The following is a 16835-nucleotide window of genomic DNA, read 5'->3' on the forward strand; positions in this document are numbered from 1 at the left end:
TGGACCAAGTGCTTCATCAGAGGATGGAGCTGCTGGGTGCAGGGCAATCAGGGAAGGCTTCACAGAGGAGGTGACATTAGCATGGGCTTTTTAAGGATAAGTAGAAGCTCATCAAGGGGACAAGGGTGGAAAATGCCTTATAGTGCTCAGAATGCGAGAGGATGCTTCTCTTAGAGCATCTTCCCAGGAAGAGGCAACTCTGAGGGGACTGTCTGTTATTTCTTGGTATCTCTTTCACACACTGATTCTGTGAAAATGGGCTGGCCGTGGCCTGTCATATGGTCTCAGATCATTCCAGACCATCTTCCTGGTTTCTGGAAACATCCTTAGGCTGCAGGAGGCATGGTTTCCAGGACCGAGTCCACTTCCTTCACGCCAGCTCACATGAATTTGGGCTTGGGAGACCAGACCTCTGTCTCCAAGAATCTTGTGAAAAAGCGATATAGATGGATGGCTTGGGAACCAGACGCTAAAAATAGAGCGTCCGGGGACTCATGGAGGGAGCCAGGTGCACGTTGTGGGGTTAGACGTTTATCTCCTGTGCAGAGAGAAGTAAAATGGCCAGGACCACAGCATTGCCCTTCCCGAGGTGCCCCACGTCTCAGCAGAGTCAGAGTCAGTCAGCTGGCACGTTTGAGTGAGCAGGGCCAACTCAGCCTGAGTCCGGCCGAGGACCTGCTTGGGCGGGATGACCAGAGCTGCGCTCACCTGCTGGACCTGGCCCCCACTGGGGGGCCCTGAAAGCGCTCCTGACCCTTTGAGGGGATGGAGGCGCAGGGAGGAAGGAGGCAGTCAGCATTCAGCCCTGGTGTCTGTGTCCTGATGCTTGAGCCAGGAGAGGCCCCCCTGGGCTGTGGAGGCTTCACACCTTCTATGTGGGGTCCTCATGTGAACAGGGGGGCCAAGCCCCTTCTCAGAGCCTTAGCTTCCCCCAGGAACTCCTGCAGAGCCTGGCCCACTGGGCTGGGGGTGATCCAGCCTGCACCCGGTGAGGAGGGCACTGTGTGCTTGGGGGACTCAGAGGGAAGGGGGTCTCATCACGGGACTCACAGAGTCTGGGCCTTGCTGGGGGCCGGGACACACAGCAGCACCTGCAAGCATGGCTTCCTGGGCGCTGCCTCCGGGGGCCCACCTGGTCCTGGGCGCCCGCCCCTCAGCTCCCAGGGCGCGTCTGGTCCATCTTGCTGATGCAGCTGCCTCCGCGTTCCTGCAGAGAAACGAGGGGAGCTGGTACTGAACCCTCAGCCACGCTTGGGCCCGTGGCCCTTGCCTCCTAGTAGGATTATGGTGACCATCAAAATGCTCATATTGTTTTATTGAAAATGTACTGAAATGTTTTGGGGTTTCTCTCCTTTCAGCCTTGATTCTTTAAAGAAGCTGACTTCCCTATTTTGCGTTTCAATTAATAATTCACACAAGCAAATCCTTATTGGATGCCCACCAGGTGCCAGGCACACCTGTCTCCTAGCTTTACTGTTTGGAAGGCCGTCCCCATAGGCGAATTCGAGTGAAGAGAATTAACATTGCGGACATCTCTTCCCTCTCTGCTCCCCTCCTGTCTGGTAACGACATCTGGCATGGGACGAAGAGCAGACTTTTGCTCTTGTAAACCTAAATCCAAGCAGATGGAAAGACCAAAGATGGAATTGCCTAATTATTTCATTATGCCTTTTGATATTTTCTCAATATTTAGACTTCATAAAAAAGTCGAGCCTAATTTGACACCCATCCACGGTGATAAAAATGGCCCATGTGTAAGCGTGTGCAGCTGGCTAGACGCGTTTTAAAGGAACCATGGCTCATGCGGTAGGTGTGTGCGCACCTGTCTAGAGAACACCCGCTGTGTCCGGACAAGCTGCGGGGACACCAGGAGCCGCTCCCTGTGCCCGGCTCACACCTGTGTGCCTTGTTTCTACACCCCCTGCCTGGGGGCGGGCAGACGCAGAGGTGGGCGCTCATGGTGCAGCCCCCGTAGGGTAAGACGGAGCTTTCCTGTGGGTGGGGCTGACCTGCCTGGGCGAGTTGTACAGCATGCAGGCTGGGGCAGCGGGTTGCCCAGACAGTGCTGAGGAGTCGGGCTGGCCTGCCTACCTGCCTTTCTCCCCCTCTCCTACTCCCCTCCCTGCTCCCAAAGGCAAAGGTCAAGCTCTGGGGCCGCCTCCTCCATGTCCTGCCCCCAGCAGCCTGAGTGCCTGGGCTCCCAAAGGCCGGGGTTGGGGGTGGAGAGGAGGCGTTGTCCATCACACCCAGGAAACCCCAGCCCTGCTTCGTCTGACCGCACCCCTGCTCTGTGAAACATGCAGGGCAGGCGTCAGTGCTTATTTTTTTTTTTTTTTTTAATTTTTGCTGAAGTCTAGTTGATCTGCAATGTCACGTTTAATCTCTGTAGATTAATCTCTGATCATTTTGCTGTAGAGCAAAGTGACTCAGGTATATCCATATATACATTTTTTTCTTGTATCTTTTCCATTCTAGTTTACCCCAGGACACCGCATACAGTTCCCTGTGTTGAACAGGAGGACCTTCTTGCTTATCTGTCCTCTGTATGATAGTTTGCATCTTCCAGCCCCAAACTCTATCCCACGCCCCCCCCACCCCACCGCTTGGCTGCTGCAGGTCCAGAACAGGCTTTCCCGTACGGAGCCTGGAGCCTGCTGACTGGCCAAGAGCCAGCGTGGCCCAAGGGTCCCCACAGGCTGCCTGGGGCATTGTCGGGAGACCACCCTTTGCGGGGACAGGGTGGCCTCATGTGGAGTCAGGGGTAGGGGGCAGTCAGCCATCGGGGGCCGTGAGCGCTGGGAGCCTCACGGGGTTTTCAGCCCTGAAGCTCACTGGTTTGGCGGTTCACACGCTGGCCCTGGGCCCAGGCAAGTGAGCTAACGTTGAATACTGCTCTTTTAGATTTATGATCCCTCTCTCTTTTCTGAAGCCTTGTGTATCATTTCCGTTATCACCACTGCTGTGAAAATTGCCACGTGTGCAGCTCCCATGTGTCGAGTCGCTCAGTGTGTTGTCCACGGGGCTGGGGAAGGGACATCGGGCAGCAGGGCAGACGCCGACCAGCGGGCGCTCCCGTCTACCTGCCTGCCCCCGTCCCTGGGCCTCAGCCTGACCTCTCTGCTCCCCTTTCCTCCTCATCCGGTGAGGGTGGTGATGGCAGCCCAGGGTGGACATATGCTTTGGGGCCACTGTTGGGATCAGTCCTAACCATTATACCCATCCTTCTGATCCCCTGGGAAAGTGAAAGTGTTGGTTGCTTAGTCGTGTCCGATTTCTCTGCGACCCCATGGACTGTAGCCGGCCGGGCTTCTCTGTCCATGGGATTCTCCAGGCAAGAATATTCGAGTGGGTTGCCATTTCCTTCTCCAGGGGATCTTCTTGATCCAGGTATTGAAGCCGGGTCTCCCGCATAGCAGCCAGACCTGATCCCTACCTAGTGCTGGACAGGATACTAGCATTTTTCTTAAAGCCTATAAGCTGGGTAGTACCTACCCCTTTTAAAAAATAAATACTCAAATTCTGGAAGGTGAATAACTCTCCTGACCTGTGTCCCGGAGCTGGACGGCCAGGATCCGAGACCTCACATTCTTTCCTGTTGACTGAGGTCAGCCTGGAGTGACACCCCACCTTCGAGGCGCAGCCATGCTTCCTGACCCAGGAAGGAAGCCCTGACTTCCCGCTCTCCTCAGGAGGGCCCTGGCCCCAGGTGAGGCTCCGCCCAGATGGAGGATGCTGGGCCAGGCCTCCCCCATGACCGGCCCCTGGCATCCCTGCCTCCATGTCTGCCAGGGGTGCCTGAACGGCATTGGGGTCCCCCAGAGCATCTCGTTTGGGAGGTTTGGAAGCTGACCGTATCTTCCTTCACTCTCCACGTGGCATTCAGAGGAGGAGAGACAAGCATCATGCAGGCGCAGGTGTGGGTCACCCTTTATGATTGGCCTCATGTATCTGCTCTTCTCTGGAGCCCTCTCTGCCCCCTCTCCCGTCAAGCTCCAGCTGGAACTGCCCCGCTCTGGGCCCCTGCAACCCTCAGTGCTCAACTCCTGTTTGGGATAGTGCTTCCGAGCACAGGAAAGTTTCTCCTCCTAAGACTGTCTCCCACGCTGTGCAGTTCTTGAGGTCAGGTCCTGTCAGCAGCTGTCCCCTGATGACCTCCGCATGCTGGGGTTTGTGCCAAGCGCCAGGACACTGTGGTGAGCAAGAACTCAGCCTGGAGTGGACTCTGCCCGATGGAGCCCGGGCGTGTACTCCCTGCCCACCCCAGTGCCATGTGTAATCCTTAGCACGGAGAGATGGGGACCATTTGGTGAATGGATGGTTTCAGTTTCACTGATGCAGCCGAACGGTCACCAGCTTGCTTGCACGGTGCCATGTGTCGTGAACGTAGGAAGGGAGTTTGCAGCCAGCGTGACTTGTCTAGCTGAAGCCTGGCTCCCTTTCCAGGGGGCAGCGCTGCACAGTCTGTGAGGGAAGCAACTGTGGGAGGCGCTGGGGCAAGCTTGATGTCAGCACCCCTCCTCATTTTCCTGTTTTGTTGCAAACCCTCCTTCAGAGAGCATTTCAGGGTTGGTGAGATGCCTGCTGACCTAGCAGAATCCAACCCCGGGTAGGCTTTCTGACAAGACCTGGGTGCCCGCTTTGCTGATCCCCACGAGGCTGGTGGCCTGGACCATCTGGTCTGGGTCTCTGCCAGGTGGGCTGATAAGCACATGTCTCCCGCCTTCTGTCTAGAGGTTATTTGTAACCATCTGGCTGCTTGAGGGCAAGGCGGAGACTGAAGGAGCCCAGTGGCAAACTGGACTTCAGGTGCCTAAGAATCAGTAGCAGATGAGGGGCTGGAATGCCTCTGTGGGATTCTCAGGGCACGTAGGCTTAAGTAATGGGAAGCAGAGGTGTATGGAGCAGGGCCGTGTGCCCAGAGGGGCTGTCTTCTCGGGGCTGGCCCCAGGCCATGCCGCTGATGGTGGCCATGTTTGGTCACCCTCTATAAGTCCCAGAAGCTCAACAGTGGCTTTGACATTTGAAATCAGTTTTTACTAGTCCGTCCTAAAGGAAATTAACCCTGAATATTCATTGCAAGGACTGATGTTGAAGCTCCAATACTTTGGCCACCTGATGTGACGAACTGACTCATTGGAAAAGACCCTGATGCTGGGAAAGATTGAAGACAGAAGGGGACGACAGAGGATGAGATGGTTGGGTGGCATCACTGGCTCAATGGACATGGATCTGAGCAAACTCCAGGAGACAGTGGAGGAGAGAGGATCCTGGTGTGTCGCAGTCCATGGGGTCAAAGAGAGTCGGACATGACGTAGCAACTGAACAACAATCCCAACCCTATGTGACTCTAAGCACAGTGTCTTTGGTGTGGTTGGTCATCACCAGGACAGGTGACCTGGCAGCCACACCCAGCTTCTCCCTTTCCAAGACAGTGTTCCCACCAGTGAGGAAAACTCGTCAGTAACTGAGCCCTCCTTCCTTTAAAGACAGAGGCAGATGAGACTTACCTGGTGGTCCAGCGGCTAAGACTCTGAATTCCCAAAGCAAGGGGCCCAGGTTCAATCCCTGGTCAGGGAACTATATCCCACATGACGCAACTGAAGATCTCGCATGCTGCAACTAAGACCCAAGTGCAGCCAAATAAATAAATGATAAGTATTTATGATAAATAAAGACGCAGGAAGGTTAAGCTGTTTGCAGCCTCCCTAATTGGCTCCTAGCTAACTCTCACAGATGCTTTTATCCGAGCTCTGTCTTCTCGTCGCCCAAGAGAAATTAGGTATTTTTAGAGAAGACTCCTTTAAAACAGTGCACTAGGTTTTCCTACTAGTCACGTTAGGAGAGACAGTTTTGTCTGAATGGATTCTAAAACAGGCAGTTCCTGTCCTCAGCACAGCCGATTCCTTGATCGTCTTCAGTCAGGTGCGGCCTTGAATCATGTCTCTGTCCTAAGGGAATCGGTGTTTATGGCTGTGGGCGATCATGGCTTCAGAGGCTTGATCCTTGTTGTGGGGACGCCAGGCCAGCCAGAGAGAAGCGCCGCTCCTGACCTTCCTTTGAGGCTGTAAAGTTGCCCTAGCTGCTTAGCCTTCAGCGGATGGTAGGAGGGACGTGGCAGGGACACATGTTTGATCCTTGACACCCCCACCTCCAATCCAGATATGCACGCCTAGAAGTAACTCTGAAAGGAACCAGGGTTAGGCGCAGGGAGGGAGTGCATGGCTGTGAGGTTTGGCTGGCCAGGAGAGTGGGGATGGCTCCCGCCCTGGAGTGCACAGAGGAGTTCCCTGTGTGTGCCTGAACAGGCTCGTGAATCCGCGCACCCTGTGCCTGTGTGACTGGCCACCTGTTGGGCTTGTACACGTTCTGTGTGCTTGCAGTGTGACGATGATTGTGAGCATCTAACAGCATAAAATTGCTTACGGAGCTTAAGGAATAGCTAATACGCGTATGGCCCTTACTAGATGCCAGCACTGTTCTGAGCAGTTTACACAGATTTACTCAATTTTTACAGAAACCCAGTGAAGCGGTCTTTATCCACATTCCAAGATGAGAGAACCTCGGTCCTGTGAGGTGGCCTACCTTGTGCCGGGTCACCGGCTAGTAAGCGGTGGAGCTGGGACTCATGCCTGGCTGTCTGGCCCAGAGTCTGCACTCTTGCCAGCTCTGTGCTGGGAAGAAGAACAGAAGGTGCCTGGTCTCTGCTACGATGGCCTCCGATTGTCCCCATCTTCCAGATGAAGCCAGAGAGACAAGCATCCCTTAGGCACGCTGCTGACTGCAGGGCTCCCTCCTTTTCGCCAGCCCTCTGCCCCGAGACTCCCATCTCCTCTCTCAGCAAGACCACGACCCTGAATCACTTTCAGACTCTCCCCAGCAGTTCATGGGCCACCCAGGGAGCTGAGCCCAGATGCCAGCGGCGCCCTTGCTGGGACGAGAACACCTGGCATCGGCATTCTCAAAGTTCACGATGCAAATCGGGAAACAAAGTCATGGGGAAAAGGCTCATTAATCACCTAGAGCAATCTTTCCCTTAGTGTAATCCCTAGTTATGACAATTTGCTAATTCATCAGAGCTGAAGTGCGGCGGGCTAAGTCCCTGCACCTATGGGTGTCTCTCCAGAGCAGGTGCATGGGGCACAGGCAGCGTGTCTTCCTGGGAGGGGGGCGAGGTGCAGGCCTGCTTCCCACGGGGCTCCCCACTCTGGGATCCTCATCTCAGAGCCAGTGTGGAGACGGCTGCATCAGCTGCTCTTGAGGGCTGGTCTCTGTGGACCATGTGTAACGGCCAGGTGTTCAGAGTCCGGTGCTTCCCTCTCTTGGGAGAGACCCAGGCCTCCACCCACTGGCTGCACCTTCCCCACAGGAGGAGCTGATGGAACGAACAGTTGTTTTTCTAGAGTGTCAGACTGGCTCGTGGTAAACTTCAGTCCCATACGCACAGGCAGGATCTCAGAAACTGCTCCATAGTTTTGAGGGGACCTCTGTAGCCCGTGACCGAATGTTTCACTGCTAATGGGCTGGCAGAAAATGAGAGGGAGGATATTTTATTAAGTTCCTGCACCTTCCTTGCCTCTGGAGCTGTTTTTCCAAGATTTGGACGAAAATAGCCATTGTCCCCGGGCTTCCCTGGTGGCTCCGAGGTGAAGAATCCGCTTGCTAATGCAGGAGACGCAGGAGACACAAATTCAGCCCCTGGATTGGGAAGATCCCCTAAAGAAGGAAGTGGCAACCATCCCCCCACCCCCAGTATTCTTGCCTGGAAAACTCCCATGGACAGAGGAGCCTGGTGGGCAACAGTCACAAAGAGTCAGATAGGACTTAATGACAACACACACACACACATCCATGGTTCCCATGACACACAGAAGATTAACCAAGACAACATATGTGGAGACATTTGTAAACAAAGCAACTCTGCACAGATATAGGATAGGTGTAACTAACAATGACAGGTCACTAATAACCCTAAGATATGATCCTTGTATGATAGACGGGGCCTCTTACAGTAGGGAGGACCTCACCTTAATCAGTCTTTTCATCCCCAGCAGCTACTGTAGCCCACATCATAGGTATTGACATGCAGGCGTGGATCCAGGCCCGCCCACTGGCAGGAAGGCTCTTGGGGGCACATGCACACCCTGGGTGCAAGCGCAGCGTCCACTCATAGTGGTCTGACTGGGGTGATTGCTTGGGTGGGGGTGGATTGTAGAGGATGTCCCAGATGAAGTGAAGTTCAAGCTTGAGATGGGTGGTGGTCACCAGGAGGCCAAGGCCAAAGAGGGTTTCAGGCTGGGGGGTGCGGGAGTCAGGGCCCCGAGGCAGCAAACAGCCCGTCTGTTGTCACCGGTCCCAGTGGTTCGGCTTGGCGGGTGCACACCGAGGCCTCCAGGTCTGCGGGGGAGAGGTCAGCCTGAAAAAACCTGTGGAGAAGTTGTGTAGCCTGTATGAGAGTTGGGATTTTATCCCTAGGGTGCTTGAAAGGTTTCCAGCTAGGGGCAGTGTAGTTGCACTTGGTTTAGGAGGCTGGAATGACCACCTCCCCCTGTCTCTGCCCCCTGGTTTGGCTTGGGGCATCCATGACGTCCCTACTGCAGGATCGCACCCTCCGCTCCTGGAAGTGAGGCGGGAGGGCCTGTGAGGCCAGGGTGTACAGGTCTGCCCCACACGCTCCCTCCTGCTCCTTGGTTCTCGGCCAGGCCTCTGAAGGGTGTGGAGTTGAAGTGGAGAAGCCGCGAGCGTTGGGGTTCCCATTGGGCTGCGGGCTGCCTGAGCCCATCTGCACTCTGTGGGTATACTGGGGAACTGGAGTGGGGGCCCCACTCTGAGCCTCGTGTGTGAGGGACATGGAACAAGGCCTCTCTGAGCCGGGGAGTCATCCTTCCCCAGTGCTGGTGTCTTGGTTGTTACTTGTTTTCTGGTTTTGAAGCATGTAAGCCTTTCTCTTCTAGCAGATTTTAGGCTTGAAGAAGTGGCTGAGAGATGCTGCCATCGGAGAGCTGGGCTGCGCCACTTCTGCCACCTCCGTGCTACCTCTGTGTCTCCAAAGTCGCATCCTCTGCCTCTCGCTGGTGGGGGAGGGGCGCAAGGTGCAGGCCGGCTGTCCTGGCCTGGGATCACGTGCCCACAGCCAGGGCCCTCAGTGTGGGGCTCCCTAACCCGGGGGTGCATCAGTGAGTGGTGGATAAGCTATGGCCCAGCGTCATCATCGCTTCCAGCCGCTGCATCGCTCCTGGAGAAACTTTCATTCAGTTGACATTTACAGCCTCCCAGCCCTGCTGCTCTGAATTAGGGACTTGGAGATGGGAAGCCTGGCCTTGGCCCCAGGCCCTCACCGCAGCCTTGTCCGGGAACAGTCGTGGCCATAAATGGCCCGGGGTGGCCGGTGCTACCCGGGGAGTTGGGCAGGGAGGCCAGCACTGAGCAGTTGCCTGTGGTCCTCCTGCTAACGCTCAATGCTGGCCACTCGAGGGCTGCATGCTCATCAGCCTGGCAAATTTGAGTACAGGGTAGCAGCGGAAGTTTCAACTGAGCAAGGGACAGCCTGGGCCCCTCGGCTCCCTGCCTCTGAGAGGTGGGAGTGAACTGAGGTGGCTCCAGGGAATTCAGCTGTGGCTGAGGCAGGAAGCTGCAGGTGCAGAGGGCGCTGTGAGGGGGCCGCGTGGCTCCTTGGAAGAGCCAGAAGTCGCCCGTGGGAGGCCCCAGAGGCAGAACGAACGTGTATTGGGTGAACTGAGCAGGGCACTTGGGAGTTCTTGTGTTCCAGGTGCACAGGGTTTGTCGATGGGTTTGTGGTCATGGGTGTGACTTGGAGACTTGCAAAGCCTGACTGGCACCAGCAGTGGCCCACAGTCCCCCTGCTGCAGGAGTAGATCCTGGGGACAAGAACACATCCACTGACTTAAAATCTTAATTGCGGTTTCCCAAGTGACTGTTGTTTTAGTCACTAAGTTGTGTCCAACTCTTTTGTGACCCCATGGACCATAGCCTGTCAGGCTCTTTCATACATGGGATTCTCCAGGCAAGAATACTGGAGTGGGTTGCCATGCTCTTCTCCAGGGGATCTTCCTGACCCAGGTATTGAACCTGCCTATCCTATATTGCAGGCAGAGTCTTCACCAGGGAGCCAGAAGGGAAGCCCTTCCCAGGTGACTGCTGCTGCTGCTGCTAACTTGCTTCAGTCGTGTCCGACTCTGTGCGACCCCATAGATGGCAGCCGACCAGGCTCCGCCATCCCTGGGATTCTCCAGGCAAGAACACTGGAGTGGGCTTAAAGGGAAGTCAGGCTGTTCAGCACCACGGACAGTGCCCTCTGGGTTGGAGGAAGGAGGCTGGCCACGCTCCTGCTGGGAGCAGACAGGGTCCTGGCTGTGCCCAGGCCCTGTGCACTGAGCGCCCTCATTTATGAAGTGGGAATCACAGGTTCCTGCTTCCAGGTTTACTGTGAGGGGTCAGTGCAGTGTTTATAGCCGTCTGAAAGTAGGAGCCATATCATGGGCTCCAGGGTGAGACGGACTCAGTCCTGCCACTTCTTAGCTGTGTTCTCTTTACTCCTTATCCCCATGGGCCTGAGGGTTTTTTTTTTTTTTTTAATCTCTGAGATGGAAATAATAGTCCCTGTCTTATACCCACCACATTCTCAAGTTTTAATTTGAAAATAGCGAGTATTTTTAAACTGAGAAGATCCATGTGAAACACTTAGCACTGGGCCTCCCTCATGGGACTCACTTTGGAAATACTCTCTTTGCAGCAGAAGTAGTGATGGGAATTACCGTCATCCATCATCATCATTCTTTTTTGACCTCTTGCCCCGAACGCCAGCGTCCGGGTATTTAAGAAAGAGCAGCCGCTGCCATGTCCACTGTCGTCACTATAACAGTGTCATCCGGACTGTGAGAGTGGCTGATTAAAGTCTCGGTAGCTGACTGGTCAGCCAGGGTTGTGTTCATGGGTCCAGGCTCAGACACAAGGCTGTTTTGGTGGCTTATGGGGCCGAAGGGGATGGGGATGCCCATGCAGGTAATTGGCTTTATTAGCTCAGCTGTATAATTTTATGGCTCGTGTCCGAAAGCAAATTAATACGGAAATATGCTATTAGAATGGCTTCCAGAGCCCCAGTGCCACTTGGCAACTTTGTGATTACTCACTTGCTCACTCGCTCTTCTAACTAATCATTTCAGAGCTCTGCATCCTGGCTGTGTTCGTCAGGCACTATTTCTGTTCTTGAAGCGCCATGTGTGATCAGCCTCAAAAGCCTGCCGTGATTTTTTTTTTCAACAAGAGGCAGTAATCTGCCATATTCTGAAGTCTTAATTTCATATAAGTGAAAATAGCCCCTAGAGAGTCAGGAGAGAAAACAGAAAAAAGCGAGCACACACACGTGGCCCCTGCCCCACCTACCTGGGGTGCTGACTCATGCTAGCGTGCACTTAGTCATCCGTGTCCGTGGAGCAGCCGCAGTGACTGGGGCACTGGTCCAGACCCCACCAGGAGGGCTCTGCCCTTGCACTACTGACAGGCCAGGGGTGAAGCCAGACAACGGGAGACACACACGTATAGTGGGGTTGCTGAGGGCCTTCGGAGCAGAGACAGCTCAGGGAAGCCTTCCTGGAGGAGGTGAGGTCTGAGATGAGAGTTAAAGGATGAGTATAGTGAGGAGGCAGAAGAGGGCAGGGAAAAACATTTCCAGGCAAAGAGCATAGAATGTGGAGACTGGAGTTCCAAGAAAGCACATGGTATCTTGGAAGAACGGAAACAGGGTCAAGGTAGCCAAAGAAGGACTTGGGGGGTGGTGGCAGGACTGGAGAGGTGGGTAGGGCTCCTGAGTGCCCTGGATGCCTTCAGCTTGGCCCGAGCTCCCGTCTCAGACCCACTGCCACGTGTGGCCAGCTGGCCCTCATGGGCCCTGGCAGGAGGGACCCCGGAACTCTGGTCTTCGTTCCCTTCTGGGCCTCGGTGCCCCTCGCTGCCCGCCCCGGCCCATTCTCCTCTGCCTGCCTGGCCCCATCCTGACATGGCTGTCCTCCTGTAGGACAAGCGCAGTGGTCTGTCCTGCATTGTCGTCCTTGTTGGAATGTGAGCCTGCCAAGTTTAAGGCTCATGTCCAGTACTTTCAGCGTGCTCCATGCTTCTCGACACGCCTCACTGGTTTCAGACACACTCTGTGTGTTTGTTGAGTGCAGTTAACTTGCTAAAGGAAGAAAGTGATGGGATTCTCCCCACTTTCCCGGCCACTCGAGAGTGTCAGGAGCTATAGTCTTCCCTTTTGATCGTGGCTTAAATGCTGGGGCTTTCATTTATGTTGGAAGAGGCAAAGAAGTTTACAGCTGTGTTTCTGAGCACCGCACGGGCTGTTTAATATTAGCACCTTGGAGACATCTATTTTCTGCACTTCTAAACCCAATTTCTTCATCCACTGATACTTGCTGAGAGGCAGTATGACTTCCTCGATTATGAACTTGCCTAAGTGAGCCTGTTCGTAATAATATGTGTAATTACATCAAGATGTATAACGCGACAGACGTGAAAGCAGCATGAAACTGACATGTGTAGAGAAACACTTTGGGCTGTATTGAACAGTGAGCCACAGTTTGCACGCTCTTTAGGAAAAACAGCCTTCCCTCTTCTTTATTTCCCCCAGCAAGAACGGTTGCTGGATTGAACCTATCTGGGTGGATTTCCCTTCTTCATACAACAGCTCAATTGATTAGATTTGGTGGTGGAGGGCTTGGGGAGAGAAGGGAGAGGCCCTTGACATGTCTACGTACCTGTTTCCCACACATTTGACCATCCCTTGAGAGGAGGGGGCCATTCACCTGCTGTGGAGGGTTTCCTGTCTGTCGAGAAACTTCTAGAACTTCTCCTCTGGGTCCTGGACTCGGTGATGACAGAGTTTTCCTTAACTATGCTCACCCATCTCTGAAGCGCACAGGCGAGGCGAGTGTGGAGGGCCTCCTGAGCCAGCTGGCCGTGGAGCACTTGCAGCTGGCCCCTCTGCTGTGGGGTGAGTACTGCCTGTCACCTCTGGGTGCGCGGGCTCACGCTTGGTGCTGTGTGCCGAGGTCTTCAGGGAACCAGGCGGGGAGGGGAGCTTACTGCAGCGGGGATGTCTGTGTCTCTCTCGAGCTCGGTCTGCGGGTGTCCAATCAGCACAGCCTTGTGGCCAGGCTGCTGCCCTCTGAGCTCAGGCGTGGTGACGATGCGGATCCCCTTGCTGCAGAACCTGCGTCCTTTGTGGTACACTTACGGAGTCTGCATGGATGTGACTTCTGCAAATGCCTGTGCTCCACAAGTGATGAGTGATGGGAGGGACTGAGGGGGTGGCTCCTCCTGTCTCCTGGACGAGCTCTGAGTTTGTTTGGTAAACACCTTAACTCACTCCGGTACCTGGCCTGAGAGAGCGCTGAGAGGCGGCGCTTAGAACAGGGTGTTTGAACTCTTGCTGCTGGTTGCACCTGGAACTTTCACCCCAGCCTGTGCCTTCCTAAATAGCAGTGGAAAAAGTTTGTTGGTAAATAAGCTCAAATGTAGAAACTGTTGTTGTAATGAGAGTCTGTATTATTCTCTGGAAATGATCCCGTCATGTAATCTGTGCTGGGTCTGATGCAGACAATCATGGATGTGCTTTCTTTCTCTGCTTTAACCCAGAAACTGTTCTGAGTCAGTATCTGGTCTGTCCTCCAGTTGATTCATTAGCTCGACCTCCCGGTTTTGCACTCTAGAGACACAGGAGAATTACCCCAGGGGCTGGAGGAGAAAGACAGACCTCTCCCGCTGGTGTTCCCTCACTGGTCTTCAGTTTGTGAGAACCCCTCAAGCTGCCTGGGGCTGCCCACTCTCCTGGGCTCCCCACTCCCATGGGTGAAGGTTGTTGGGGGTCCGGTGAGCGGCGCCGACATGGCAGCTGTGAGTGGACTGAGCCCGACACACGGGAGCTCCTTCCTCAGAATCTGCCTGCCTTGCTGGTCCAGCCCAAGTGAGAGGAGGTGGATGGTTGTTTCTGCAGAATCTGTCCCAGTTGCACCTCGCAGGGTGTCCCTCACTTTCCTAGCTCACAGGGCCTTGTCTCTTGGTGACCTGGGCTCAGACAGCGACTTCCACCTGATGTGCTGGCCAAGGAGGGTCGGACACCCAGCCCTCCTGCCCCCGGGGCTGGACAGGCCCCAGGGATCCATCCGTAGGAAACGGTGACACAAAGTGTGTGCTTCGGCATCGAGTCAGTCAAAAGAAGGGAGTTCCCCAAGGCACCGGCCACCCGGGAGTGAGCCCCGCAGGGTCGGACTCTTTCCAGAGATGGGGGGCACTTTGCTGGATTTGCCTCGGTCTCCTAACAGGTGTTTTCCTTGTCGCATGTCACATGCACAGCAGTGCTGGTATTAAGAATTTTATCCCGGAGAAGATGCATGAGTTGTTACACCAGAGGACCGGACTCAAAGGCGTTTCCTCCAGGAGGTCTCGTGGGCAGTGCCCACAACGGCAGGCAGCCCCGCCCAGCACTTTCAGGCCCCTAGAAGCATCCAGTGTGGCCCGGGTTCTGTCTCTGAGGGTCCGCACGCCCCAGAAACACTGCGTGATATCTCCCTGTTCCGTGTCATGATTAATTTAACTGTCGCCATGTCTGGCAGTTTCCAGGGAACATCCGTCTGCATGCATTTTTCTCTGATTTTCCTCAGCTTGCTCGTTTTGGAGTTACGAAGTCAAAAGACGTGCGGTTTTTAAGGCTTTTGGGCTGTTTTGTCGAGTGGATGTGTGACTCTTGACCGTTGATGGTGCTGTGGGCGTTGTGGGAGCCCAAGGTTTTGAGGTGACTTTCCCACCCTGTAGAGTGTAGTTCCAGGTCAGGGGCCGAGAGGTGAGGCTGTGAGTTTCATCTGCCCACCTCCCGCCCCGAGCTGGCCTCCCTGGCCCACCGTCCGTCTGCATTGGGGTGGGGTCTTCATCCCTGGCCCCCTGCACGCCACCTCCCCCCTCCCTGTCTGTGCCGTGGAGCCGACGTCTCGGGGTCACCAGCTCCTTCCTGCATCACTCTGGCTGTTCTACTGGTTTTTCAGAGGCAAGGTTCCTTACCCTGGAATCTTGACCTTCTCATTCATTCACTTCACAAAAGCAATATATTCTCGTTATAGAAAAGCAGGGCAAATCAGAAAAGTTCAATGGAGAAAAATTATCTTTTCCACTCTTCCACCCCCAAAACCAGTCTCTATTTCATCTCATTTTTGTGCCTTTCTAAGTCTTTCTGCTATCCCCCAAATTACATTTCGTTCGCTGAGATGATCATGCCGTTCTTGTACTCTGTGTCCTTTTTTTTTAATACTTGAGAAAACAAGTATTTCTCATGTTATAAACACGTCTTACACTTCCTATTCAAGTCCTCGTTATAATTTCCTCAAGTGGATGCAGTTCTGACTTACTGCTTGTTCTGGTGTCTGGATGTTTCTGCTTTTTGGAGGTGTTTGTTGTTATGTAAGTTACTTGCACTGGCTGGTTTCGGGGTCATGCCCGCTGCAGGGAGACCCTGAACTTGTTCCTGTTCTGTAGGCTGTTGCCAGAGAGCACAGCGTCTGTGTCAGCATCACCGGTCACAGGGAGGCCCGTTGATGGAACCCACCGCGCGTCTCAGTCCTGGCTCGGCTGCTTCCTCATGGGGCACCATCCTTGGGCACGTCGGCAAGTTCTCTGGGCCTGGGTCTCCCATTTGTAAACTGGAAGTGCAAGGGCAGGGTTTGAGGAGAGGCCTGTGATGCGGCGAGAGTCTGTCCCTTCCCTCTGAGTGGACTGGGCCTGGGGCAATAGAGACCACCGGGACTGATGTTGTGTGGGGGTCCCGGAGGAGAGGAAGCCAGATTCTGGGTTGGCTCCAGGACTGTGTGCGTTCCTTCTGCAGAGCATCCCAGTGCAAGGTGGGACAAAGAGCAGGGTGGAGCCCTGGCAGGGCTGGGGAGGGGCCTGGGACAGGACCCCTAGTCGGCTGCCTCTTGTCTGTGTTCGTCTGGGAGCAGAACTTCAGGGTAGGGGAAGCTGCGCTCCCACGAAGGTGGGAGCCTGGCAGAGCCCAGCGGGCCTCCTGACGGCCTGTGTTGAGGGCTGGTCCAGTTGTTTCCATGGATACTAGTGGTGACTAGCGGACCGAGCAGTCTCTCACACTGATTTGATTGTCCCACGGCTCCGCCCTGTCTCCCTCCCCAGCTGACAGCACTGTCCTCGTCATGGCTTCTCAGATGCTCAGCGCCTGGTCTGCACCAGCGGGTCCCAGTCAGGGGTCGACTACACCGTGGAGGGAATGCTTTCAGTGCACGTCCTCCAGATAATCACCAAGCAAGCCCCTGCCCCGGTGCCGAGCTGTGATGTGCAGGAAGCTCTTGTGGGCATGAGGGTAATGCCCGTCTGGGAGACAGCGGCCAGGTGGCACCTTGTGTGGGGTCACCCACTGCTGTGCCCCAGACAACCACATGCCCTCATATTGGAGAGCAAGACGCTGTGCCTAAACTCTCTATGTGGTTTGTCTGACCCGTGCAAGTCTTCAGGTCATAATTACCACCCCCCTGTTACAAACTGGGTGCTAGTTCTAGAAGGTCTTGTAAGGTCTTCATAGGACCGTTCAGCTTCAGCTTCTGCTGCATTACTGGTTGGGTCATAGACTTGGATTACCGTGATGTTGAATGGTTTGACTTGGAAACGAACAGAGATCATTCTGTCGTTTTTGAGATTGCACCCAAGTACTGCATTTCAGACTCTTTTGTTGACTATCAGGGTGATTCCATTTCTTCTAGGGGATTCTTGCCCACAGTAGTAGATATAATGGTCATCTGAGTGAAATTCTCTTCTTTTCAGAGCTA

The 16835-nt window shown here is 54.6% G+C and overlaps 1 protein-coding gene across 4 annotated transcripts in view; it reads left to right on the top strand.

The window, feature by feature from the left end:
* Nucleotides 1–16835, top strand: part of TRAPPC9 (trafficking protein particle complex subunit 9) — a 415657-nt gene that overhangs the window by 304431 nt on the left and 94391 nt on the right. For all 4 annotated transcript variants that reach the window (XM_055431945.2, XM_055431946.2, XM_088844845.1 and 1 more), the window contains one exon: nt 12912–13003. In XM_055431945.2, coding sequence (XP_055287920.1) covers nt 12912–13003 — 92 coding nt within the window. The remainder of the gene's footprint in view (nt 1–12911; nt 13004–16835) is intronic.

Source organism: Moschus berezovskii, chromosome 16, assembly GCF_049115385.1.
Source record: "Moschus berezovskii isolate FMDL1 chromosome 16, NW_MosBer_1.0, whole genome shotgun sequence".
Taxonomy (NCBI): domain Eukaryota; kingdom Metazoa; phylum Chordata; class Mammalia; order Artiodactyla; family Moschidae; genus Moschus; species Moschus berezovskii.